General features: G+C 41.1%; 1 protein-coding gene across 2 annotated transcripts; it reads left to right on the top strand.

Annotated features, from left to right (window-relative positions):
- Positions 1-589: 589 nt before the first annotated feature.
- dkk2 (dickkopf WNT signaling pathway inhibitor 2) lies at positions 590-24,067 on the top strand. 2 transcript variants are annotated; one of them, XM_028018725.1, is made up of 4 exons: positions 590-1,108; positions 18,259-18,409; positions 21,964-22,095; positions 23,399-24,067. In XM_028018725.1, exons 1-4 carry the CDS (start codon positions 917-919, stop codon positions 23,647-23,649), a joined length of 726 nt encoding a protein of 241 aa, XP_027874526.1. In that variant the 5' UTR covers positions 590-916; the 3' UTR covers positions 23,650-24,067. The 2 variants fall into 2 exon arrangements, with proteins under 2 accessions (XP_027874526.1, XP_027874525.1); XM_028018724.1 differs by having other exon boundaries at positions 595-1,108; positions 18,256-18,409.
- Positions 24,068-25,676: the final 1,609 nt, after the last annotated feature.

Raw genomic sequence — 25,676 nt, 5'->3', positions numbered from 1 at the left:
ATCACTTTGGTTCTTAAATTATCAAAATGATCCGTCTAATGATGTGATCTTTAAATATTAAATGAATATTAAATATTAAAATATTGATAATTTGATCAGTTACTCAGTATCTGAGGATTTTTTTTTTTACCAAATGCTTTTTTACTCTTGAATAATTACTGGCTACTTTTTACTTTTACTCGAGTTGAAATATGTTGAAGTATTGCTAATCTTACTTGAACACAACTTGTGGGTTCTCTGCTCAGCGCTGGTTTTGGGATATCACATAAAATCCTGATAAAACACACTGAAGTGTGTGACAAAATATGGAAAAGTTTTAAATCAACCTACAGCAGAGGGAAATTCAGCGTTTTTATTCGACATTATGGAGCCAGAGCGAAACGTAAATTACTCGCGAGTCTCATAAATAAATAAATGACTGAAGACGGAAAAGTTTCCTCCTTTCTCACAATGACTCTTTTTAAACCAGCCAAACTCTGACTTTTTCTTTGCCTCCTTTCTTCCCCATCTTACCTCCCAGTAAAAAGGGTCAAGTGCTCCGTTAAAACACACAGTGTATAATTTTATGGGCTTTTCCCGGCGGAGGAGCGGCAGCGCGCGGATCAGTGTCAGGCTTTGTCAGATGCTGAATGGGGGCGGAGGAAGAAAACTCATTAGAGTCCTATAAAAAAAACAGAAAGTATCTGCGATCATAAAGGAGCCTGCAGGAGGACAGAGAGTCACTCTGCCGGTGGAGACCTCCTCACACACTCCTTCACCACTCAGCCCGTCAGCGCGCTCGGTGCGTGGCGCACGGACAGAGCCGGGGCGCGCTGCTCTCTGAGAAATAAACTGTAGCTTGTTCCACAGGATCAAACCTTCTTTTTATGATTATTATTATTATCATTACTTTGAAACCGCGGTGTTAATTTAGAGGATGCTCGACTCAGCTTGGAGTAGATGCTGCTTTGTGCTGTTTCTCGTCGCTGCTGTGAGGACGGAGGCATCCCAGGTGTCCGAGGCGCGTCCGAAAGCCAACTCCATCAAGCCCTCTTCCCTGGAGGAGACGCCGATCCAGGCAGCGAACCGGTCGGTCCCGGTCACCAGGAAGCAGCGGCTCCCCCCACAGGTACGCTCCTCCAGTTCCTGACCTGCTAAAAAATGACCTCTGGTGATTTTACGCACAAAACGGAGTAAGATAAGATCGTAAATTCTTTTCCTTTTCTTCTCCATTTCTTTTTTCTTTTCGCTTCTTTTTTTGCCCAGCTCAAGCTTCGCAGCTTTTAATGAGCCTGAACTGCATTTGATTCGCTGTGGATCAGAATCTAAAGCGCTTTATTACCTCAAACACTGACTATTTTGTTCAGTATTGATTATGTACTGATCGATTGGTTTTGGTGAAACCTTTACTCTGCGTTTGCTCCAACAACCAAAAAAGTTTGATTTCGCTGCTTTCAAGGCGACATTTGATGCGGTTCATCTTCAAATACTTAGAACATTTTAAAAATATCGGTGATTTGAAACTTGAGTCAGTTCATTAAATGCTTGATTTCTCCCAATATTTTTGGTTTTTACATTAGACAACAATTAAAAAGTGCTTTATGCCCTAAAAATCTTTGAAATAGTCAGTATTTTTGTGTTTTCACAACTACAGCTGGAAACTTAAGCATCAAACTATTTCTAAGATTCTTTGACTGCAGAATAATGTAGATTATTGTGCTTTTTGTGCTTTAAGGTGATCTACAACAGCACTTAAATAACCTGTTTTTGTGTTTCACAAAAAGATTACTTCACCTAACACGTTCAGAGTTAACCTGTAGTTCACGTTTAATTTCAGAGTGTTACAGTTAAAATACTCTAAAAGTCCTAAAAACTGTCTGAGATTGCCAAGGAATTACTCTGTAGCTACTTTTATCATTTTTATCCACTTTTGTAAAGAAAAGTTTTACTCACCGTTGATGTTCTGAAAGCATTGAAATGACTCCTTTTCTTGTGGTTTTGCAGAAAGAATAAAGGTGTCATAAATCACAGTTTACTGTTACAGATCTCTGTTTATAGTGGGATAATTAGGCACTGTAATTAGGTTGCAGTGGTCAGAGAGCAGCAGTCTGTCTAAAATGGGTTTAATGCTCCCAAAACATCTGAGACGCTGTTTTATTATCTTCCACATAAAAAGTAAAAGTTTTACTTCCGAATAATTATGATTCTTTGATAATATTCAGGTTATGCTAGTATAAATGCTGTGGTTTGTAATCTAGGCACCATTTAAGCCACTGCAATAGACATTTTTGAGTATATCCACAGATATAATAAGCATTTCTGAGATCACAAGCTGAAGTATAATCCAGTTTAGGTCTAAATATTGCTGCTTTCACACTTGGTTTCCTTTGAAGAGATCTAAATGGCAAAGAGAATCCATGAAAATGACACATTTTTGTAATTTAAAATGAATTAAATGACGGTTTAAGACATCACAAACTTTATTATAAAGGTTTTTTGATTAGAGTAGAATGTTACTTTCCAGGTCTTAAAGGATTGCTGACCAAATGCAGTTCTAGCTCTCTAAAAACGGCGGAATGGCCCTTTACTTAAGTGCTCAAATTGGAATTTATGATTCAGGATCGAACTCCAAAAATCACAGAATAAAAGCTGAAACAAGCTCTTCCTGTCATGTGCGAATTGTTAGTGGGAATTTGGAGCGTCGGACCCCTCGTAAACCCCTAATTGCCTTTTCCAACCTGACGCCGCTGGCGGGAGCTGCTAGCATCCACAGTAAATCATTAATGCAGCAGAAATGTGAGAAAAAGTTAACACTTGAGGTAATTTTCTGTCTGGGTCTTGGCGCTGTTAAAGTGGTCCAGACGCTTGCTGGGATTATGGAGCCCTTGCGGGGCGTCTGGGGGCTACGCTAACGCTGCTCAGAATGCGTTCAGCTCAGGTTTTCTTTTTAAATTGTAATCTAACTATTAGGACTTAAAAGTTAAAGTCCGGGTGGTTAAATCTGCCTCTCTGAGCAGCTTTCCATCTCAGTTTAGATGACTGAAATCCGCCATATTCACCTTGTCTGCGACATCATTTTGCTGTTGTGGTTGAAGTCCTTTAATACCTGCTAAGTGCTGATGGCCCAGACGCGGGAATCGCTGGAAAAGCCGCTCGCTCCTCTGTGGAGTGTGGAAACCTCAAGCAGCGCCGCCAAACCGCAAATTGAGCGGCCGCTCCGCCGGTGCCACTGCCGCAGCGTTTGGTGGTTCTGGAGGAGCGGACTGTGGGGGAAACCATCTGCATGTGCAGAGACCACCACAATGCCACGGCGGCTTTCCACAGGATCAGGATGCCGCAGTTTTTATGGCAGGTTAAAGGTCGGGGTGCCTGCTGCATCTCTTCATCACACTGCAAAAACACAAAATCTTACCGTAATTTGATCTAGTTTCTATTGCAAATGAAAAAAATAACTTACAAAACTTTTCAGCAAGATGTAGGAGCTTGTTTTAAATCTTAAAATTCTTTAATATTGATGAAAAAGTATTTGTTTCATTGGCAGTTTATTTCACCTACAACACAGGAAAAATGTCTTGTTAGACGTGAAATAATCTGCCGATGGAACTAGAACTTTTTCATCAATATTAAGGAATTATTGACTTCAAACAAACTCCTACATCTTTCTGAAAAGTTACCCATGAGTTTGTTTTGTCTTATTTCAAGGGTACTAAGATATTTGCGATAGAAATTAGACCAGAAATACTTGGTGGATTTTGTTATTTTGCAGTGCATGAAGTTTTATATATAAGTAATAATTCCAGTTTTAGTTTTTTACTTAAAACTGCAGGATTTTCTTTCCAAAGTGTGCCACAGTGGAAGTTTAAACATCATTTGTGAAGCTAATTACTGTGATTAAAGCAGCTGGGTGCAGATTTGGAACAGTTTGCTCAAACTGTGAATCAGTGGGCTACGTATTACCACTCTGCACTATGGCTCTCCACCCAGGGTGCCAACATCTGAAGGTGAAAAGGTTTTCAAATAAATCAGTTTTGTATTGTTGGTTTGAATCACCAGTCAAAGGGTTTAGGTATCATCTTAGTGGTTCTGAAAAGTTTGGCTACGTTCCCACAGCAGGAAAACCCAAATTGGACTTTTTCACGGCAGTCTGAACGGCCCGGTTCTGATCTTTTCACTCCCCGAAAAATCCAATTTGTGCCACTTCCATATGTGGAACTCAATTAGTTTTCAAAGAGTCTGCAGTCTGAACTTTCATGTTGCATTTTATCCGACTTTTATGTCATTGTCGTGAGACATGCGTCATAATTCTGCACCAGAAGCAGCCAGACAGCGAATCTGGTCGTAAACATTGACTGAAAATTATCATTATGAATTTCAGGAAGAGGTGAAGTTGGTGAAGCATCGCCTTACAGCTCCACCTCCCATAGTTCTGACTCCACAAACAAACAGACTTCTCTACAGAAGCTGTAGTCAATGCTCCAGTTGCTATTAGTTGTGCTTTTCTTTTCATCAGCTTTCATTTTATCGGCGTCCGTTATTTCCTTCATAAACAGTGCGCTGCTGTGTGATGTCTGCGTTCTTCTTCTTCTTCGCATGCAGGTTGTTTGGGATTTTGAACCGTTCACACAGAAGTCATCATTCAGTAATATGAACGACCACATAAAAAAAAAAATTAATCAAAGACTTGGAACTGAGCATGAAGACCTGCTGTGTGAACGCAGCCTTAGTAGTTTTGAGAAGAGACTTCAGAGGCGTGTGTGTATAAACCCAGGCAGGAAGCATCAGATCTGACCACTTACTTTATTTGGTGAAAACAAAGATTAACTTTATTGAACAATCTGGGCAGCAGATGTCCATTTAGGATTCCTCTGTCTCCAGAAGGCGACTGTTAAGGAAAAGGACAGGAAGTAGAAAGTTTATCCGTTCATTTCGATGTGAGAACAGACACTGCTGGTGTCTGATTGCTACTCTTTGACTGCGTCATATTAGAACTAGAAATGCATAGAAATACCAGTTTACTTGCAAAACAGGAAAAAGTTTGAGGATTTTCTTGTAGAATGATGGCAGCATGAGGTGGGGGAGGGGTCGCACTGCTTCGCTCCATTCTGCAGGAAACTTCCTCTGGCCTCTCATTTAAGATGAATAAAAACCTCTAGCTGTTTTAACGCCGAGCTAAACTACCACAACTCATTCTCAAACAGAATTCAGTTTCTTCTTCAGAGGTTTTCAGGTTGTTTCCTTCAGTGGTTCTTGGTGCAGCGCCCCCAGAGGCGAGGAAGGGAACAGGTTTTTCAAAAGGCTGAGATCGTTTGACTCAATGCAATATGAACATAAACGGCAGCAGCTGAAAATGTAACAAATGTTGCAACTTTGGTTCCCAATCAAACTGAGTCTAAACGACTATAAGGTGTGAAAACTACCTAAGAAACTCCCTCTCTTCTTTTTAGATTTCAAGCCTCAATATTCTTTTTTTTTATGCCACCATGTCGATTATTTACTGATTAAGGAGACATGTAGAGAATTTACAACAATATTTCTATGAGTGAAGAGAAGGAACAGACACCCAAACATGTTAGCATTTCCCTACTCCAGACAGGAAAATGCTAGCGCTGGCTATGCTAGTCAATGCTAATGTTTCCCTCCTTCATTTGGCTCAGGCACAGAAAAAAAGCAAGTCAACACTAAATCGCATTATTGAGAATGAACATCTGTCAAACATATTTCTGAGTTATCCGGTGAATCTTACTCCGCGTCAGATTATGGGTGATATGAACTTAAAGTTTTATCACAATATTGTCTGGTAATATTTTGATAAAAGTGATGATAAAATCTATTTATCACTTTTATTATGTAACTGTCTGGCAATCAGAGCCAAACAAACACAAATCCTGCTGTTGAAAAACGTTCACATTATTAATGAGTCACATAAAGAAGTGTGATTTATATCACTAAAAAGCACAAAGTATTTCATTATATTTGTTAAACTTATTGATATTTATTGATACTCTCAGAAACAATTAGTGGAAAAAATAGTAAAAATAAGAATCCCGACAATACAGACAGTTTTAGAGGGTTATAAACATTATTGGTTGGTATTTATTATGGCAACAATGAATCAAAAATTCTTATCATGACAACAATGATCACTTTGAATGATAAAGAATATGATAAATACACCAGATTTGCTTCATATGCTTTTTTACACTCAAGTCTGTGAGTTTTTGCAACACTTGGTTTGTGCTAAGCGTCCCAGTCAAAGTAACAATCTGATGGAAAATGTGTTTTAAAAAAATAAACTACTCTGGGAGAATTTCTCCCAGTTCAATTCAATTCAGTTCACTTTATTGTGTCCCTGAAGGACAATCCATTTGCATCAAGTAGTGTTGACAGCCAACTCATTCACGCAAACTTTAACATGACAATCAATAAAACAAAGATAAGAAGGTCCCTCAAAAATAAATGTCAAAAAATAAAGATAATTCTCAGAGTAAGATACTAACCGATCAGGACTACTCCGCCTAACCCCACTTCACACAATCTGAAGTACCGCTTAGGGACCCTCATGTGTGGTGTTTCCTCTGATGACAGAGGAGACCTGTGTTTATCTTAAAAAGGCAATCAGGCCCAGATTTCCCATGATGCTCTTTGAACTAGCTCCTCTTCTTTGTGTGGGATCAGCATGGAGCTGAAGACGCCGCCGTTCCTGGAGTCTCAGAGCGTCTTGGCTATAAACACACGTGTTTTTAGTGATGAAAGCAGCGGCGTTTGAAGGCGGTGTGAGTGACTGGTGCGCCCTCATCCCCATGTTATCCGATACTGGCCGTCTTCTGCTTCCAGGGCATGAAGTCTGTTTACTCAACCGCATTGTTTATTTGACTCCTTCAGGCCCTCGGTGCTCATTAACACCATTCATAGCTTCAGGTTTCTGACGCTCCTCCTGCCATCATGAGACAGAGTGACAAACACAACTGAACTGTAGAGGAATCATGAAAAGTATAGATTTCACCTTTCTATGTTAAAGGACTTTAGTCTTTACAGCTGAATTATGGCTCATGTAGAGGGTATTATGTATTTTCTAGGCACACGGTTCCTTTTATAGCATAAATAACTATATAATATACTGACAAAAAAAACAATCTATTTCAGGCATAAAAAACACTTTTGTAAATAATTTTTCCCCAATATGAAACTTATTAAACTAATATTTACAGTAGGAAACGTTTATAAAATACTTCCTGTGACATCAGAACAACAAAGCTGGTGTATAAACAAGAGGTCTCACTCCAATATGATAACTTGATTTCATCCATCCATCCATCCATCTTCTTCCGCTTATCCGAGATCGGGTCGCGGGGGTAGCAGCTTCAGAAGGGAGGCCCAGACTTCCCTCTCCCCAGCCACTTCTTCCAGCTCCTCCGGGGGAATCCCGAGGCGTTCCCAGGCCAGCCGAGAGACATAGTCCCTCCAGCGTGTCCTGGGTCTTCCCCGGGGCCTCCTCCCGGTGGGACGTGCCCGGGACACCTCACCAGGGAGGCGTCCAGGAGGCATCCTGACCAGATGCCCAAGCCACCTCAACAGGCTCCTCTCGATGTGAAGGAGCAGCGGCTCTACTCTGAGTCCCTCCCGGATGACTGAGCTTCTCACCCTATCTCTAAGGGAGAGCCCAGCCACCCTACGGAGAAAACCCATTTCGGCCGCTTGTATCCGCGATCTCGTTCTTTCGGTCATGACCCAAAGCTCATGACCATAGATGAGGGTGGGAACGTAGATCGACCGGTAGATCGAGAGCTTCGCTTTTTGGCTCAGCTCTCTCTTCACCACGACGGACCGGTACAGCGCCCGCTTGACAGCAGACGCTGCGCCAATCCGCCTGTCGATCTCCCGCTCCCTTCTTCCCCCATTCATGAACAAGATCCCGAGATACTTAAACTCCTCCACTTGGGGCAGGACACCCCCCCTGACCCGGAGAAGGCACTCTACCCTTTTCCGGCTCAAGACCATGGCCTCGGATTTGGAGGCACTGATCCCCATCCCGGCCGCTTCACACTCGGCTGCGAACCGATCCAGCGAGAGCTGCAGATCACGATCTGATGAAGCCAAAAGGACCACATCGTCTGCGAAAAGCAGAGATGAGATCCTGAGGCCACCAAATCGGATCCCCTCAACACCTTGGCTGCGCCTAGAAATTCTGTCCATGAAAGTGATGAACAGAATCGGTGACAAAGGGCAGCCCTGGCGGAGTCCAACTCTCACCGGAAACGAGCCCGACTTACTGCCGGCAATGCGGACCAGACTCTGACACCGGTCATACAGGGACCTGACAGCCCGTATCAAAGGGCCCGGTACCCCATACTCCCGGAGAACCCCCCACAGGGCTCCCCGAGGGACACGGTCGAACGCCTTCTCCAAGTCCACAAAACACATGTAGACTGGTTGGGCGAACTCCCATGCACCCTCCAGGACCCTGCCGAGGGTGTAGAGCTGGTCCAGTGTTCCACGACCAGGACGAAAACCACACTGCTCTTCCTGAATCCGAGGTTCGACTATCCGACGGACCCTCCTCTCCAGGACCCCTGAATAGACCTTGCCAGGGAGGCTTAAGAGTGTGACCCCTCTATAATTGGAGCACACCCTCCGGTCCCCCTTTTTGAACAGGGGGACCACCACCCCAGTCTGCCAATCCAGGGGAACTGCCCCCGATGTCCATGCGATATTGCAGAGTCGCGTCAACCAACACAACCCTACAACATCCAGAGCCTTAAGGAACTCCGGGCGGATCTCATCCACCCCCGGGGCCCTGCCACCGAGGAGCTTTTTAACCACCTCGGCGACCTCGCCCCCAGAGATTGGAGAGCCCAACCCAGAGTCCCCAGGCTCCGCTTCCTCAGTGGAAGGCATGTTGGTGGGATTGAGGAGGTCTTCGAAGTACTCTGCCCACCGGCCCACCACGTCCCGAGTAGAGGTCAGCAGCACACCATCCCCACTATAAACAGTGTTGGTGCTGCTCCGCTTCCCCCCCCTGAGACGCCGGATGGTGGACCAGAATCGCCTCGAAGCCGTGCGGAAGTCTTTCTCCATGGCCTCTCCAAACTCCTCCCACACCCGAGTTTTTGCCTCAGCAACCGCCCGAGCCGCATGCCGCTTCGCCCGCCGGTACCCATCAGCTGCTTCCGGAGTCCCACAGGCCAAAAAGGCTCGATAGGACTCCTTCTTCAGCCTGACGGCATCCCTCACCGGAGGTGTCCACCAACGGGTTCGAGGGTTGCCGCCGCGACAGGCACCGACAACCTTGCGGCCACAGCTCCGATCGGCCGCCTCGACAATGGAGGCACGGAACACGGTCCACTCAGACTCCATGTCCCCCACCTCCCCCGGGACGTGTTCAAAGTTTTGCCGGAGATGGGAGTTAAAGCTCCGTCTCACAGGGGATTCCGCCAGACGTTCCCAGCAGACCCTCACAACACGTTTGGGCCTGCCAGGTCTGACCGGCTTTCGCCCCCGCCACCGGAGCCAACTCACCACCAGGTAGTGGTCAGTGGACAGCTCCGCACCTCTCTTCACCCGAGTGTCCAAGACATACGGCCGCAGATCCGATGAAACGATGACAAAGTCGATCATCGAACTGCGGCCTAGGGTGTCCTGGTGCCAAGTGCACATATGGACACCCTTATGCTTGAACATGGTGTTCGTTATGGACAATCCATGGCGAGCACAGAAGTCCAGCAACAGAACACCGCTCGAGTTCAGGTCGGGTGGGCCGTTCCTCCCAACCACGCCCCTCCAGGTCTCACTGTCGTTGCCCACGTGAGCGTTGAAGTCCCCCAGCAGAACAAGGGAGTCCCCAGGAGGAGCACTCTCCAGTACCCCCTCTAAGGACTCCAAAAAGGGTGGGTAATCTGAACTGTCGTTCGGCCCGTAAGCACAAACGACAGTCAGAACCCGTCCCCCCACCCGTAGGCGGAGGGATCCTACCCTCTCGTTCACCGGGGTAAACCCCAACGTACAGGCGCCGAGATGGGGAGCAACAAGTATGCCCACTCCTGCCCGACGTCTCTCTCCCTGGGCAACTCCAGAGTGGAAGTATGTCCAGCCCCTCTCAAGGAGACTGGTTCCAGAACCAGAGCCATGCGTCGAGGTGAGACCGACTATTTCTAGCCGGAACCTCTCGACCTCACGCACTAGCTCCGGCTCCTTCCCCACCAGAGAGGTGACATTCCACGTCCCAAGAGCCAGTTTCTGCAACCGAGGATCGGACCGCCAGGGTCCCCTCCCTTGGCCGCCACCCATCACACAGTGCACCCGACCCCTTTGGCCCCTCCCACGGGTGGTGGGCCCATGGGAGGGGAGGCCCATGTTTCCTCTTCGGGCTGAGCCCGGCCGGGCTCCATGGGTAAAAGCCCGGCCACCAGACGCTCGCCATCGTGCCCCCCCTCCAGGCCTGGCTCCAGAGTGGGGCCCCGGTGACCCGCGTCCGGGCGAGGGAACACCAAGTCCAAGGTTTTCCTTCATCATTGGGGTCTTCGGGCTGCACTTTGTCTGGTCCCTCACCTAGGACCTGTCTGCCTTGGGTGACCCTACCAGGGGCATGAAGCCCCAGACAGCATAGCTCCTAGGATCATTGGGGCACTCAAACCCCTCCACCACGATAAGGTGGCAGCCCATGGAGGAGACTTGATTTCATATTGGAGTGAAACCAAGAGATGAAAAAAGTTATTTTAACCAACGTTTTTTAGTTAAAAGGTTTCATTCAGTGAAGTTAAAGTTACTCATAGTGGGACGAGTGTCAAAAGTTTTACTGACATGATTTGGTTTCGTATATCATAAAGCTTTTCGATCCTCAGGTGTTTTTATTATTATTATTATTTTGTTAAAACCTGGGACAGAATTTGGACAAAGTTTAAAGGTGCATAAAGAAACTCGTTAAATCATATATTAAGATGATAAATAGAAACAATAGAAAAACAACACAAATTTTGTGCAATTTTTATACAACTAAGTGCAAATAAATAATAAAATTTGAGAGCAAAACAACACAAATTTTTTCTTGAGGTTAATTTCAGAAACAACAATAAGAAAATAAAATAAAATCTGACTTTAAAGTATCAGTCTGACTGTTATTGATCTGATATTGACTTAGTCTCGATATCTTGGACCGATCCGTCCAGCCGGACAGCATTCACTTTTTCTTGGACAATCGTTTGCATTGTGTTGTTGACTTTACAGCGGTGCATCACACTGAGCATGCATGCAGCAACAGTGGAGAGGAAAAACTTTCCTTTAACAGGAAGAAACCTGCAGCAGAACCAGAACCGGGTTCAGTGTGAGCATCCATCTGCCATGACCAACTAGAGGTTTTTACTAGACAAAGAAATTAATCCGATTTAACATCATTTTACTTGTAATAAACCTTTGATTTATTACAAAGGTTTATTACAGCATCATTATCATGCAGAGAACTGTGAAAGCAGTGAGAACTACATCTGGATTTTCAGTTTTTCCTCACCATGATAATCCCAACACATTCTGCAGCCAGAGGAGAATCTTTACTAATTAAACTGAAACTGATGGCTCTGTTGGAATGATGTGTTCTTTTGCTGTCATTGTTACATTTTTTAGAGTTTTTATGCGGACTAGACCCGAGTAGAAATTACATTCCTGCTATTATTTATAAGCGTAACGGAAAACTTCCTTGGAAATGACATCATAACTGAGGAATGGATAGATGGAGGTAAATACGGGAAGGATTGTTTAAGGATCCTGCAGTAAATCCCTTGTAGATTGTTGCTCCCGCACATTTAATGTTTCTCTTCAAAGCAACGGGTCTTCACCGGCACGAGACCCGCGGTTTCCCATATGGACCTGTGTCTGTTTATCACCAGCATGCAGGGCAGGGCTCAGAGGACGCACCGTGTTTACACACTTCCTGCGCAGATCCAGGGGCCTCGCTTTTATGTGTGAAGGCAAAAATAAGGGAGCAGATATGAGATGGGGACGATGCATCCGAATGTCCCTCAGAAGTGAGACGAGGTGTTTTAAAACTGAGATTATCAGCTGCGGCTTGAGGTCCCGTATCGCTCAGATCTGTCTTGCAGTTTGGTTTTTGATGGAAGAGGTGTCCTCAGGTCTGCGCCAGCCTTTCAGATTCATTGATGCTGATCTGAAAGTGCAGCTCAGCCGGACAGACAGATCTGAAGTGGCCCAGCATGTGGCTGGCCCCGCTTGTCTCCGTATTTAGATAACAGCACATTTTTCTTGTCGGGGGAGAAAAATTCCAGCTGCACATTCCCAAACTTCTCCTCATATTTCCAACAAATTCATCTGCTTGTGTTTGCCCCAGCAGCCCTCAGGAATGCACGCATCTCTCTTAATAAACAGAGCCCAGCTTTGAAGTTGATGCTTTAATTCAGAAAAAAAAACTATTTTCACAAAATCTATGAAGTATCACATCAGATTAAGGCAGTAACCGGAGTTACGACAGATTGTTTTAATTAAGGAGTATGACTGTCAGTCTGAGGACCATCTTAATGTCGGTTCATTAGGCAGAGGGCTGGAGCCGGGGGTAATTAGCACGACGGCAGACAACCTGGTCCTTTCGAAAAACCAGAGACTCCAAACCAGATTATTGCACGTTTAATCTGTCCTCAAACGGAAATGTTAAATGGCAGTTTGTGCTTTGAGAGAGAGCTGAAGGTTGTTAAAGATGGATTTCTACAGAGACATTGTTCGGCAAACAGGAAAGATGTGGCACAAGAAGGCTGGCTGCACTCAGTTTTTAATACCTTTAAATTTACTTAAAATTACACCCAGGTGTGCAGCATTATTAGCTGCCTTCAATGACTTGTAATGTGTTATGCAACATAGCAGAGCTGCAGTCTGTAATGGAAGAAAATGCATATAAATTCACTGCACGAATGGGAAACTTCTTCTCTGTTAAATGAAGAGCTAAAACTGAGAAAATTGTAAAAAGATTTCTGTTTTTTTTCTGCTCTGAGTCAAACGATCCAAACCTGTTCCCCTCCTCGCCTGTGGGGGCGCTGCACCAAGAACCACTGAAGGAAACGGGATAAAAACATTTGTAGAAGAGACTGAGTGCAACTTCCTTCTTCAGAAAATAAAAATGGAGTGGCGTCAGATTTTAGCGGTTGTAGGATTTCTCTTTTATCAATGCCAGAAGACCACGAGTCTTGCGTTGTTTTGGTTTTATTTACCCAGAATTCCCTGCATTGTAGTCCACTTCCTGCTTTTGGAGCGGTCTCCCGTCCATTTGGTGTTCACACATGCGTTCAGACTTCAACAGAACCAAAACCAGTGTATAGGCGGATCAGAGTTTGTTTTTTGGTCAGCAGTAGAGTTTGATCCACAAAATGATTTTCTCCACAGGAAAACATACATTAACTTCATCCTGCTGCCTCAGTAGGATTTAACAGGAAATATACAACCTGCTGTTGACCAAATGTTGATAAATAAATTCCTCCAAGTCTGTTTTTTTATTACTGGCCACATTAGAATATTTATTTGAATACTTATGAATTCAAATAAACATTCGGTTTATAGATATTTATTGATATAAAACTTGTTAGCTAAATATTTAGTTTGGATCCAAACTAAAGTTTAGTTTCGATCAATAAGCCAATATTTAATCCATTTGTTAGATCCATTAACTTCCTAGTTAAATATTTTGTTTAAAACTGTGACATTTATGAACAACTGTATAAATATGTGAAAATATGAAAAAGAACCTTCATATTTTTCTCTGGCAACAGGCTAAATAATTCAAAATATCGACTGTGTAGCTTTACAAACACTGATGATGTCTAATTTATAAATGCTGCTTTAAACTACAGTTGCTGTTTGTGAAATCCCCACTGGGGTTTTGTGTTTCTAAATATTGCTGTTGATTGTTTCAAGCTGCATTTTTAAACCCCAAAATATTAAAAGAGCCAACAGAGTAAATGAACAAATCTTTACATTTATAAATCCAGAGCGCAGCAGCTCTCTGCAGAGCTCTGTAATCCATGTTGAAGCTTTTTATTTTTACCGTTTTGTTTTGAAATAAAACACACAGTAAAAGTGACACAAACTCGTAACTTTAAACCGTGGCACTCAGGACATTTTAATTGGTGTCTGTGAGCCAGCAAGTTTGTTAAGCTCCAAACCAGCTGCTGTGGCGGGAGAAATGGCAAAACCTTCACTGAAGAGAATCAAATCCAAGTCATTATTGTTTTTATGGAATATTGTCTTTAGCCAAAGTTTATGGCATTTTAATCCATGAAAAAAGATTTAATTATGTGCAAATATATCTAATAATGAGGTATAGAGAAACGGATGAGAGGATAAGCTTTAATAAAAAGCTGTTTCCCTCTTTTTTCCTTTTATTATAGTACATAAAGCCTTTCTAATAACCACCTTTAAGAAGCATTAGAGAAAATCTATAAAACATCATGGCTCTGTTACTTTCATCAACATGTTAAGTGTTTGATTTCTTGGAATCTGACATGATGATGGATGAGCATTCAGCTTGAATTCAAGCTAATTTCCCTTTGGCTCCATCAGCGACTCCATCTGCTCTCAAAGAGTCGGACTGGCAACCGTCCAGAAAGCTCCAATCATCTTAATTTTCCAAAGCTGAAGCACAGAAGAAATAAATTATAACATACTGGAATATTAATGCTGTTGATTTAAGCATTTTTGTCTGAACTGATCCTCGTTTTGTTTAGTTTTTTCCCAGTTTTTTGTTTGGCGCGACCAGCCATGATACGCTGAACCCAGGTTCTCTTTTTCTAACAGTGTGGATGTAATTATCTCACCCAGACTCAGTTGGGACATGTCAGGCTCAGTCCCGTGTTGAATAGTTGATGTTTGTCAGCGGTGAGCCGCAGTAAATCAGGTCTGTCAGCGCAGTACCAGCTGAATGTGGATGCGGTGCAGCAGCCAAACGCGCTCGTCTGAAACTCAGCGCCGTTCATGTCGGTTCCTCCCCCCCCCTGCTGTTAGCATGTTTTTTTGCGTTAATCTGGTGGGAAAACTTTACACCTTTGATAATCTCTCAAACTTTGAAAGCTAAACATGTGAATAATAATAACAAGAGGACGTGAATGTCAGCGTGTTTCGCCTCGGAGTCTTCACATCTTTATTCCTCTATTAACTCGGTGTAAATTCAATCACTTTATTTCATACATCTACAAAGTTTATTTGATTTGTGGTGCGTTTTCGCCAAGCGCCTTTGCTCCCGCTCCAAGTCCAAGAACAAACAAAAGGACTTGCATGTGAAAGGAATGATATAAAGATACTGGTTCCAATAAAACTTCTCTCTGTATGTGGAAATGTGGATGCTGTATCTGTTAAGGTGTCTTTTTGTTTTTCTAGTGATTTCAGCTCCTTATATCCGCTGCTGCACTTTGTAGTCTATTTACTCTTTCTGAAAAAAACAAAGTCGAATTTCAGCTAAATGAACTATGAAGGAGTATGATTGCCTGCTAAAATTCCCTTCAGTTCCAGATCATTAAAACTCTGAGCACTTTGTGAGGCCTGAGTGAAAGGGAAGCATTCCTAATCACATTTATTTTCAGTTGCAGGCAACAGTTTAGCGAAAGAACAATTCCAATAAAGATTATTTTGATGTAGAAAAGAAACGTTGGGACTAAAAGCTAGTATAAAAATACTCAAGAACAGTGAGAGTCTGGTGCGGTTATCTCTAATAAATCATGTAGAAACACACATGGTTGTGTTTGGCTAAGATTTACTTTGGTGCAAAGCCATATATTGGAGCACAGCCTTGTTGTCCAGTTTGACCAGTTATTGTAGGTTTAGTTTAATGGTTGTTTTTTATTGACGCTATCAGAGCAACTTTTCATTTTGTTCTGGAAGGATGAAGTCAAAGCAGCGATGCTACAGTATTTATTATATTCTGTGTATTTCTACCAAATATACACAGTAGAAATACACGCTCCGTGTGTTTTTTTCTTATTTTAATCAAACAGCTTCCACCTCAAAACTGGTTTAATCAACCTCAGGCGATAATGAGTTTTTACATCTCAGAGGAATTTTGGCTCTCTCTTTTTTGCAACATTGTTTTAATTCTGCCATATTGAAGAGTTTTCAACCAGGAATAATTTGTTTAAGGTAATTTTACAGCATTGCAGTAGATATAAGTCAAGACTTTAACTAGACCACTGCAAAATCTCCATTTGGTTTTATTTTTGAGCCATTAGTTGATCTTATCAGTCCTCAGAATATCTTTCCAAATGTTTTGGGGTCATTAATTTGTTTTCTGGGAATGTCTGGTTCACGTGGAAAAATAGTTATTCAGAATTTTGACACCATTTTCCAACAATCTTGAGGATCCTGCGATTATCATGACAACTCTAAAGATAATCAGAAGAGATATTCCTGCAGTGTGTTCAGAGTGATTTGGACCACTCCGATCGGGGATATTCACCATGTCGGACTGTCTTGGCCCGCAGCGTGTGCAGCGTTTTTCTGTCGACAAACGAGAACGCAGCCTGGTGAATGTGACGCGCAGCCAATCAGAGAGCAAAGTGACAAAAACAAAATTCAGGAATCCAAAATGCAGAAGACCAAACAACTTCCAGGGTGGACCAGACATATTTTTGAGTTGTTTTTCTCTGTTAAAAATAATCCACAAATTGCCGCCATTACTTATTCCTGGTCGGCCATGTTTGTTTACTCTGAAGTCACGTTTGGTCTCGAGAGATTTTAAGAGATTTCAATTTTGCCATCTGAATGTTGGTGAGTGAAATTGGTTCCTCTGTGGTGTGTTGTCTTAGGTTTTGAATCTTGCAGTCTGAACCAGGCGTTAGACTCACCTTTGGGTTCTTTTTGGGTTGAATCATGACCTCTGACCCCTGCAAGGATAACTGAGGTCTGCAGAGATTGAAATGTCCATGTTTTCATCATTTTAGATAATGTTTCTCTCTGCGGCTCACTGGAATCCCAAAGTTTTAGAAATCACTATCACCTTTTCTTAATTTCTGTCGTGATTTTGTTTCTCATCCGTTGTTAAATTTGTTCAGCTCATGTCATCATGTGTTGCTTTTCGAGATCTTGTAGCCTACTTCGTGTTGCCAGATGGGTTCTGTTTATGATGATTTATTGATTCTGGACCCAAAGAAATCCATTTTGCTTTCACTCAAGATCAGTTCGGCTTGATTGAATTCCCTGTTGAACAAGTTAATTAGAAATAACTTTTAGTATTTGTGGTCAGTCTGACATTAAACTGACTTTGTGACAAATTAAAGTGCAACATTTCGCAGCTCTGCAGGCTCTGATGAGGACAGAGTTGGTGCTTTCAGCGCCGGGAACAGGAAGAACATCTGTTGAGCAAACTCTAGATGCAGTTCAGTTGTTATTAGTTATTTTTACAGGTTACAGGTTATTACACATTAAACGTGTTATAACTCAGTGATTACAAAAGTGGACATGATCCCTTGAATTCAGTTTATTTATAAAATGAACCAAATCAAGATGATTATTTCATCTTGATGAGATTTCCATTCTGGAAATGGATTTAGATTCTGATTATTGATGGTACAATAAATGAAAAACATTCAATTTTAAAATTAAAATAGAAGTTCAGTTCTGATTCATTTTTCAATACAAAAATAGTTTGATGACTAAAATTTGCCTTTCATTGGGTTTATTTATTTATTTATGTTTAAACTGAAGTATTGCATTTTTCTTTTACATCACAGCTTCCTGTCACCTATATGCTGATGATTCTCTTCTTTACATTTTAGCTCATTATTTGAATTTAATGATCATCAAAAAATGTTAAATAAAATAAGAAAATTATTATTTTTTTAAAATTTCAAACGTTAATTTCTTGGGGAGTATTTATTAGTAACATTTCTAATATTGAAGTTTAATGTTAAAGTGTTTATACTTAATTATACGTTGTAATTTGAAACTGATTTTTCGTTTGTTTAATAAAACAACAGTCCAGTTTTACTGTCTTTTTTTGCTGACGTTTAATTTTTATTTTAAAGCCGTACTTACTTATCGAGTTCTTCTCAGTTCAAATCAAACTTCTCCTCAGTGCTTTTCTTTGGTTTTAATGTGAAACCCACAGGTTTGTTAATATTCTAATAGAAGTAGCTGAAGAATTTCCTTACGTTTCATTTGCCATGTTTCACTAAAATAAAATAGTTTTTTAAAGAAAGAGTTGAAGATTTCATAAACAAAATGTAAAAATTTAACACTTTGTGTTGTTGCACCATATAAAGTTTAATAATTCCACAACATTGTCGTTTGTGTCTGCAGCAGGTGTATCCGTGCAGCAATGACAAGGAGTGCAGCGTTGGCAGCTACTGCCACAGCCCGCAGCAGGCCTCGTCGCGCTGCCTGTCCTGCCGCCGCAGGAAGAAGCGCTGCCACCGGGACGCCATGTGCTGCCCTGGGAACCGCTGCAGTAACTGTGAGCACCACACTGCCATCTGATTTCATTTTAATTATGCATAAATTCAAAACTAAATTCAAGAACTGGATTTCTTTTCTTTGAGGCGTTTTGCAACCAAACTGATTTAAACTGGAAACTATGTTTGTTTTGGATCAAATATAAGTCTAGTTTATTTATTAAGCACGTTTAAAAAACAAGTTTACAAAAACTGTACAAAAATAAGATCAATAAAAGACATAAAACAAGAATTAAAACTCGGGCCAGGGCCTTAAAACACTAATTTTGATTAATTCATTACATAGATTTTGTGTCAATCAATTTTTTTATATACATGTTTTGAGGAGGAACCTTTGTATTCAGTTGTTTCTGGTACTCCTGTAAATCTGATGCACAATAAACAGCAATAGACAGCAAAGCTAAAGCTGCTTCTCTCTTAGCACTGAGGTTCGTTTCTGCTTTAAAACTAATCTGACTGGACGTTGAAAAAGACAGAGTTGTGTTCACATTGTGCTAAAATGAGTTAACCTATTAGCTAAGCTACTCAAGCCTTTTGAGTTGCTAAAACAATCCTCAGCAACCTGGCTTAGCTAGAAATCCAATCATGTTTGCTACAGATTCAGACGTGTAGAATGATAATAATGAAACATCACTTACTTAAAGCTGCACATTTTCATGCACCAAAGAAATTTGCTGCTAAGATGAAATAGTGTGGAGTCTTCGCTTCACTTTCAGTTTGACAAAAATATCAACAATTTCTGTATTCCTAAATACTGGGTTAGCTGTAGAATAACAAAATATTTCTGATCTTCCTGCTGTTTCTTTTGATATCACTCAACAGTTATGAGTGGAGGAAATGCATAGAGTTGCATTCAAAGCCTCTATTTACAGCTGAATTTCTAAACACTGTTAGATCTTTACATATCACCAGCTGGTGTTTAGAAATCCTGATTTAAACTTTGTGTATAACTCCTGTTTTCATCGCTAGTAATAAATAATGTTTGTATACAATGACTGTTTAAAACATTGTAGAGGGATTTATGTGTTCCCTGCAGACACTAAGAGGACAGGAAATTAAAATGTTTGATATTTAAAACCTCACACAGTGAGTGAGTATTGTCTTGATTTAAATGCTGCTGCAGTAAGTACGTTAAAATCAAAAACCTGCAGCATGCGTCGCTGAGATGACTGAGTCAAACCTTAACTGGTGAAGGTTTCAGCCTTTGTTGTAAAGCAGTGTTCTTACAGAAACTATCCTGTAGCTCACGCACTCATAAAGATTTATTATTGTGAGTGAATCAACAGATTTATACATCATACTCTTCCCAACATGTTGGAAAAAAGTTCAATATTTCTGTATTTTACTGGATAGAGTATCTGAAACATGGTTGTAAACCTCTCTCCATATTCAACTCAATTTACAAAAAATCATTTCATTTTAATCAAAGATACATTCAAATTGATCCTAGTTATCAAACAGCATTAGTTTATTATTTAAGTTAGTTTAAAGAGATCAGAATAATAAAACTTCTCTTTTACATTCTCTTTTATCGTTACCCAGAAAGAGTTCTGGGTAACGAAGCTGTCAAGAAACAAGCTGTCTAAACATTGTTTTTAAGTTCTGATAGCTTATTGTTCTTAAATTGTGAGTTATTATAACTTAATACAGTAATTTAAACTAAAAACCATGTTTTTCACTTAGTGAGAAATTAAAAATTTAAGAATAAATTTTAAGATATAAAGTTTTGGATAAAAAACGTTCATGTTAGTCTAATCTTTATGGATCCATTTCAGTTTTCACACACATTGCCACCCAAGAATGCTGCTTTATTGAAAAATTAGGTAGAAGAAATGAGAAAAGCAGAAAAAATGAGTAAAAGACTGTTGGCATGGCAACAGTGATAAATAATTGATAAATAAATTTCCCAACGTGGAGCACCAACCCTGCAACATCATTGGTTTTAAGTGTTAAGAACAATATTCTGAGTGTTTCCATCAACCTTCAGACGTTTAGAGTTGAGCTAAAACTTTTTCTCCTATCAGTGAAAAGTTCTCTGTGGGCCGGCTGGATGGAAACCAGAGAAGATGGAGCGGTGTTTCTGAGAGCCATCTAAACAAATCAGCGAATGAACCAAACAGAAATAAACTAGACACTGCAAGACTGCACAAGATTGAGTTACAGAAAGAAAGTATTAACATGCATACACATTAGAAAATAAACACTGATCTATAATGAGGTTTAGGCTCAATCAAATGAGAAAAAACACAAAACTAATCAAGTGCACATTCGCTGTGTGTCACTGAACAGACTGATCCATTTTATCTGATAAGATCTAATTAAACCAGAACTCTGGGTCAGAAATCTGCAGTGAGCACTAGTGTCTCTAATGCTGCATTTTCAATAAATATACATAAAATACATTTGAAGGTGGCTCAACTTGAAAATGACGGTTAATCTGCTGGTGTGACAATTAAAATTAGAAATTAAAGTTCATCAAATTATTAACAAGAAACAAGTTGTCCAAACATTGTTTTTAAGTTCTGATTTTTCATTGTTCTTAAATTGTGAGTTATTATAACTTAATACAGTAATTTAAACTAAATGATTATTTCACATTATGTAGGAAAACTGTACTCACCCAGTTGAACAAGCACACATTTTTATATTGTTTTCAATAACATTATAAAGTTAAAGTAACTACTTATCTTAAGTTAGAAGAATTTAAATTCTTGATTCCATTTAATGAACTTCTCTTGTGCTACCAAAAAGCATCCAAAATGCATTTTGTTCTTGCACACCTACTTTTTGTTCTAGTTTCATAAAGCAACAGGAAAATAAAACTCCAGCTTTTAACACACATCAGAAAACTTCATCACCAGCTCAGTCACACATATATGCAGCGCTGCTACAGAATCTATGCAACAATAACAAGATAGCCTAGTTTCATCCAGATACTTCACTCACTTCTGCATGCTGGATGCTTGAAATTGAAATTAACATTATGACTCAGAAAATGATTCTTTGACCACTTGGGGCCCTCGTATATTTGATCAATAAATATCAAAATGAAAACATATGTCTTGATGCAGCTGAACACTGTGGTTTCCACACGTTTCATCCCAATACAGATGCACTATTCAAACCAGGGCTGTATCAGAAACCAATATACTTCAAAGATGTGACATCTGACATGTGTCCTGAAAATCTTCTTAAATCCAGTGTCTTTACACCAACATAATGGGTGTTTTTAATACAGCAGCAAGCCTGGGAAGAGAGGAAAAAGGTTCAGGATCCCTTTTCTGATAATCTTTTGAAAGTTTTCTGTTGAGTTCCCAAAGTGCTCAGCATTCCAGAAAGTCGTGTGTCTCAGGCCTGCAGTACATTCTGGTCTTTTGAAGAGTCTTTCTAAGAATCTCTATTGTTTCCATGGAAAAGTCCTGCAAAACAAAAATCATGTGACCTAAATAAACTCCAATGAATCTGTGATTTGTTAAACCGCCAAAGAAAGCAGACAGATTAACAACTCTTCTGTTTTTAATGACCTTGATGTCTATTTTTTTCTTTTTCGCTGCAGATATTTGCATCTCCATCTCTGAGAGCGTGCTGTCGCCTCACATCTCTGCAATAGATAACCCCAACGTGTTGTCCACCAAAGACCACAGCTGGAGGAAGAAAGGGAGGGGCCAGCCTAAGCATGTGCTGAAGGGTAAGATTTCAGCCTGAAGGGGTCTAAATCTGTCTGTTGTTCCCCTTCTGGAGGTCTAGAAGTATTCATGGACTCTGCCAGTCCACAAACTATGTTGATAATTGGCTTTCTGCTCATGTGTCAGCAATGGTGTACCCGAAGCATAACATTACGAAACCACAAAGCTTTAGCTGTTTCTGCACCTAGTTGGAGCCGTGATGGCAGTTTCACAGGGAGCAGCACACTTTATGTGAAATACAAGAACAACCACAGAATGGAGGTTAGATTCTTTATTGCTAATAAGTCACTGAGACTCCAGCTTAGCACTCATGTCACCTGATTTATGTTAATGTGAGACTCTGGAACAAAAACGTCTGAACACACAACGCACCGAAAAGAAATAGTGCAAAAGTTTTAAACCAACTTTTATATTTGTAATACTGACGTACAAGTGGAAACATGTGAAAGTGGCTCAGCTTGAAAATGAAGGTTCACCTGCTGCTTTTAATATGTCAGAAAAAGTATCAAAAAATAGAACAAGGAAGCATTTATTATCAAATTAATATAACTACTTTAAGTCAGAAGAATTAAAATTCATGTTTCAACTTGCATAAACAAAATATCTGATAATACTTTTTATGAAACATCACACTAAATTCTCAGAAACATTTATTTTGAACGGGATTTAAACAATGTGAGAAGACCTGGTACTCAACCACAGCAAACTGACATATTAAATATATACATATTAATATATTAAATATACATTAAAGTGAACATTTGCCTTAACATACAAGCGGCAGGTCAATGTAGTACACAAGATATAAAAACCTGCCGTTAAGCATCCTGGGATATACAGTAGTTCCCACTGCTGCCTTTTCCTTATTTGTTTTTTTAAGTGCTAGCTCAAAAACCCTCGTTTACTCAACCCTGAGACAAAATTAATAAAAAGTTAGCAACGCAACTTACTGCTCTGTTTCTCTTTCACAAACTCAAACATGTCAGTAAAAAATCTATAACTTGCAAGATTTGTTTACACAACAAAATGCAGCTCAAATGTTTTACAGTGTGAAAGTTTAATTCTTCTACGGACTTTTTGAGATTTTCTTCAGACTTCTGCTGCAGTTTTATGATAATAAACCCCAAACACCTACAACTATGAATGAAAGATGGCTCTCTAAAGTACAGGAGTCTCAATGCAAATGCACTCCACACTTTTCAGTTCACAAAATCCAAAATAGTTTCAGGCCAGTGAGTACTTTTTGTTGTTTTGCTGTTGGCTGCTTGTTGACTCATCACCGTGTTTCCTGTTCTCCTCTCTAAGGTCACGAGGGCGACCCCTGCCTGCGCTCGTCCGACTGCTCGGACGGCTACTGCTGCGCCCGCCACTTCTGGACCAAAATCTGCAAGCCGGTGCTGCGGCAGGGAGAGGTGTGCACCAAGCAGAGGAAGAAAGGCTCCCACGGCCTGGAGATCTTCCAGCGCTGCGACTGCGCCAAGGGCCTCTCCTGCAAGGTGTGGAAAGATGCCACCTCCTCGTCCAAGTCCAGGCTGCACATGTGCCAGAAGATCTGAAGCGGAGGCAGCTGCCGTGGGCGCGGAGGCCTCGGTCTCCGTCTGCCACGGAAAGCTTTAAGGGAGAGAATGGCTTGTGGCTGCACTGAGAGGGAGCAAAAGACAGAGACTAACAAGAGACAGAACAGACTGCTGCTGCGTGGGTTTCAAACCCTGCAAGCGGACAGCGAATGGAAACGCTCTGATGTGTTCGCCGTGAGCCGCAGCCACCGCTCTCACGCTCAGGCGCGCATCTTTCAGACACACAGGGATGGAAGAGCTTTTCTCCCTGCTTCAAAATAAAACACAACATGTTCAGAGAGCCACAGAGAGAGCCGGCGGATGCTGTGATGGATGTGGACTTTGTCAAGGTGGAGACAACTGATGTAGCAAACGTCTTTTTTTTTAAGCTAAAATACATTAAAACAAATATTCATTACAAGGCTTTCAAATCAATATTTTAAAGTCATTATTCTAATATTTCTTAAAGGGGCAGTATTATGTAAAAGTAACTTTTTATAATGTTATTCCCTCATCAAAAACCAACCCGGAGTGTTGTTTTACATGTTTGAGAAATCCTTTAATCTCCATGGCAACCATTCAGTTGAGTAAAACACCTGGGTGGAGCTAGCCACACCTTCGCAGCTCCTTCAGACTAGCCAGCAGGAATTAGCAATCACCTGGTGGAACGCTGAGCTCGTTATAGGAGCTCCTTCTCAGTGAAACGCTGGTAAAAACGTTTTAAAGGGTGAATAGAGGAGCCATGTTGGGATGACTTCCTGAGGGCGGAGTTTCAGAAAGAGCAGGAGTTCTTAAAGAGACAGAGGCCCAATTTCAAGGCTCAAAATTAGGAAGCAACATTTTTTTAAAGTCACATTTGGTACATAAAACATTTTTATAACAACAGAGCATATTTACTTAATTATGCTATAAAATGACACTGTGCCTGAAAAACACATAATACTGCCCCTTTATGGTTTATCTTTGGAAACTATTGTTTGCATCTTTCGAATGGCTTTAGCTGCTTTCATCCAACGCCACATACGCCTAAACCAAAGAATACAGAACATTCCCAGTGCAGTTAACGAGTTTCATCTGCTGCACGAGAGATAAAGCATGATTGTGTTGGCTTTGGAAGCCCTCATTGATCTGTCAGATCCAGCTGCGATCCGCCGGGATCACAGTCGTGTGTGAGGTGGAGCTCCGCTGCAGACTCAGCGGTACCGGTACCAGACGGAAAGCCGCTCTGCTTTCCCAATCACATTAACGAGACTCGAGGATATGAGGAACTTAGGGGTTTTTTTTTCCATTTGCGAAGCCCGTAGGAATGGAGACGTGGGGAGATTGATTACATAAAGCTGATGTGTTCAAAGGGAATCTGCCGTTTGATTTCTTTGTTTTGTGGGTGGCTCACAGCCTGGTTTGTTGTTCAGCCTCTTAAATATGACTGCATACTTTCTTCTCATGACATATTATGGAACTTAAATTTTGTTCTGGATGTTTTTTGAAAAGCTCTAACCCTAAAACTCATAGTATCACTTTAAAACACACATCTTGTAATCATTTGAAATATCAATAAGCTCTTTTATGTAAATAGACTGGAAGCAATGTATTTAAGAATGGATGTATATCGTGTACATATTAATCCTGAACGCTATAGCCGAAACGGTCGAGTAGAAAGGAGGAAGAGGAGGGCAGAGAGGAGGAAGAGGAGGGCAGAGAGGAGGAAGAGGAGGGCAGAGAGGAGGAAGAGGAGGGCAGAGAGGAGTAGGTTTGACTGATTTTACAGACTGGCTGCAGCTTGTTACAGGTAGAACAATAATTTCCAACATATTTTGTGTAAATGGTGTGTAAATGGTTTGAAGATGCATATCCCACTAAAATGATTTGTGTGAATATTGTACGTTGATTTGTTTTGTGTTTATAAAATGATAATGGAAGAATAAAAGGAATGTATTTTGTATCAGTGATGAAACAAGATACTTTTTATTACATTTAATTAAAAATCTCAGTTTAAATGAGTTGATTTTTAATGATCAGCAAAAACA

Source organism: Xiphophorus couchianus, chromosome 5, assembly GCF_001444195.1.
Source record: "Xiphophorus couchianus chromosome 5, X_couchianus-1.0, whole genome shotgun sequence".
Taxonomy (NCBI): domain Eukaryota; kingdom Metazoa; phylum Chordata; class Actinopteri; order Cyprinodontiformes; family Poeciliidae; genus Xiphophorus; species Xiphophorus couchianus.
The sequence above is the reverse complement of the archived record's forward strand: the minus strand, read 5'-3'. Positions and strand labels throughout refer to the sequence as shown.

Bases quoted from the DNA above. Each gene is read 5' to 3' on its own strand.
- dkk2 (XM_028018724.1), top strand. From the start codon at position 917: ATGCTCGACTCAGCTTGGAGTAGATGCTGCTTTGTGCTGTTTCTCGTC. The intron at 18,410-21,963 runs GTGAGCACCACA...TTTTCGCTGCAG, and splicing joins TGGGAACCGCTGCAGTAACT to ATATTTGCATCTCCATCTCT. The intron at 22,096-23,398 runs GTAAGATTTCAG...CTCCTCTCTAAG, and splicing joins GCCTAAGCATGTGCTGAAGG to GTCACGAGGGCGACCCCTGC.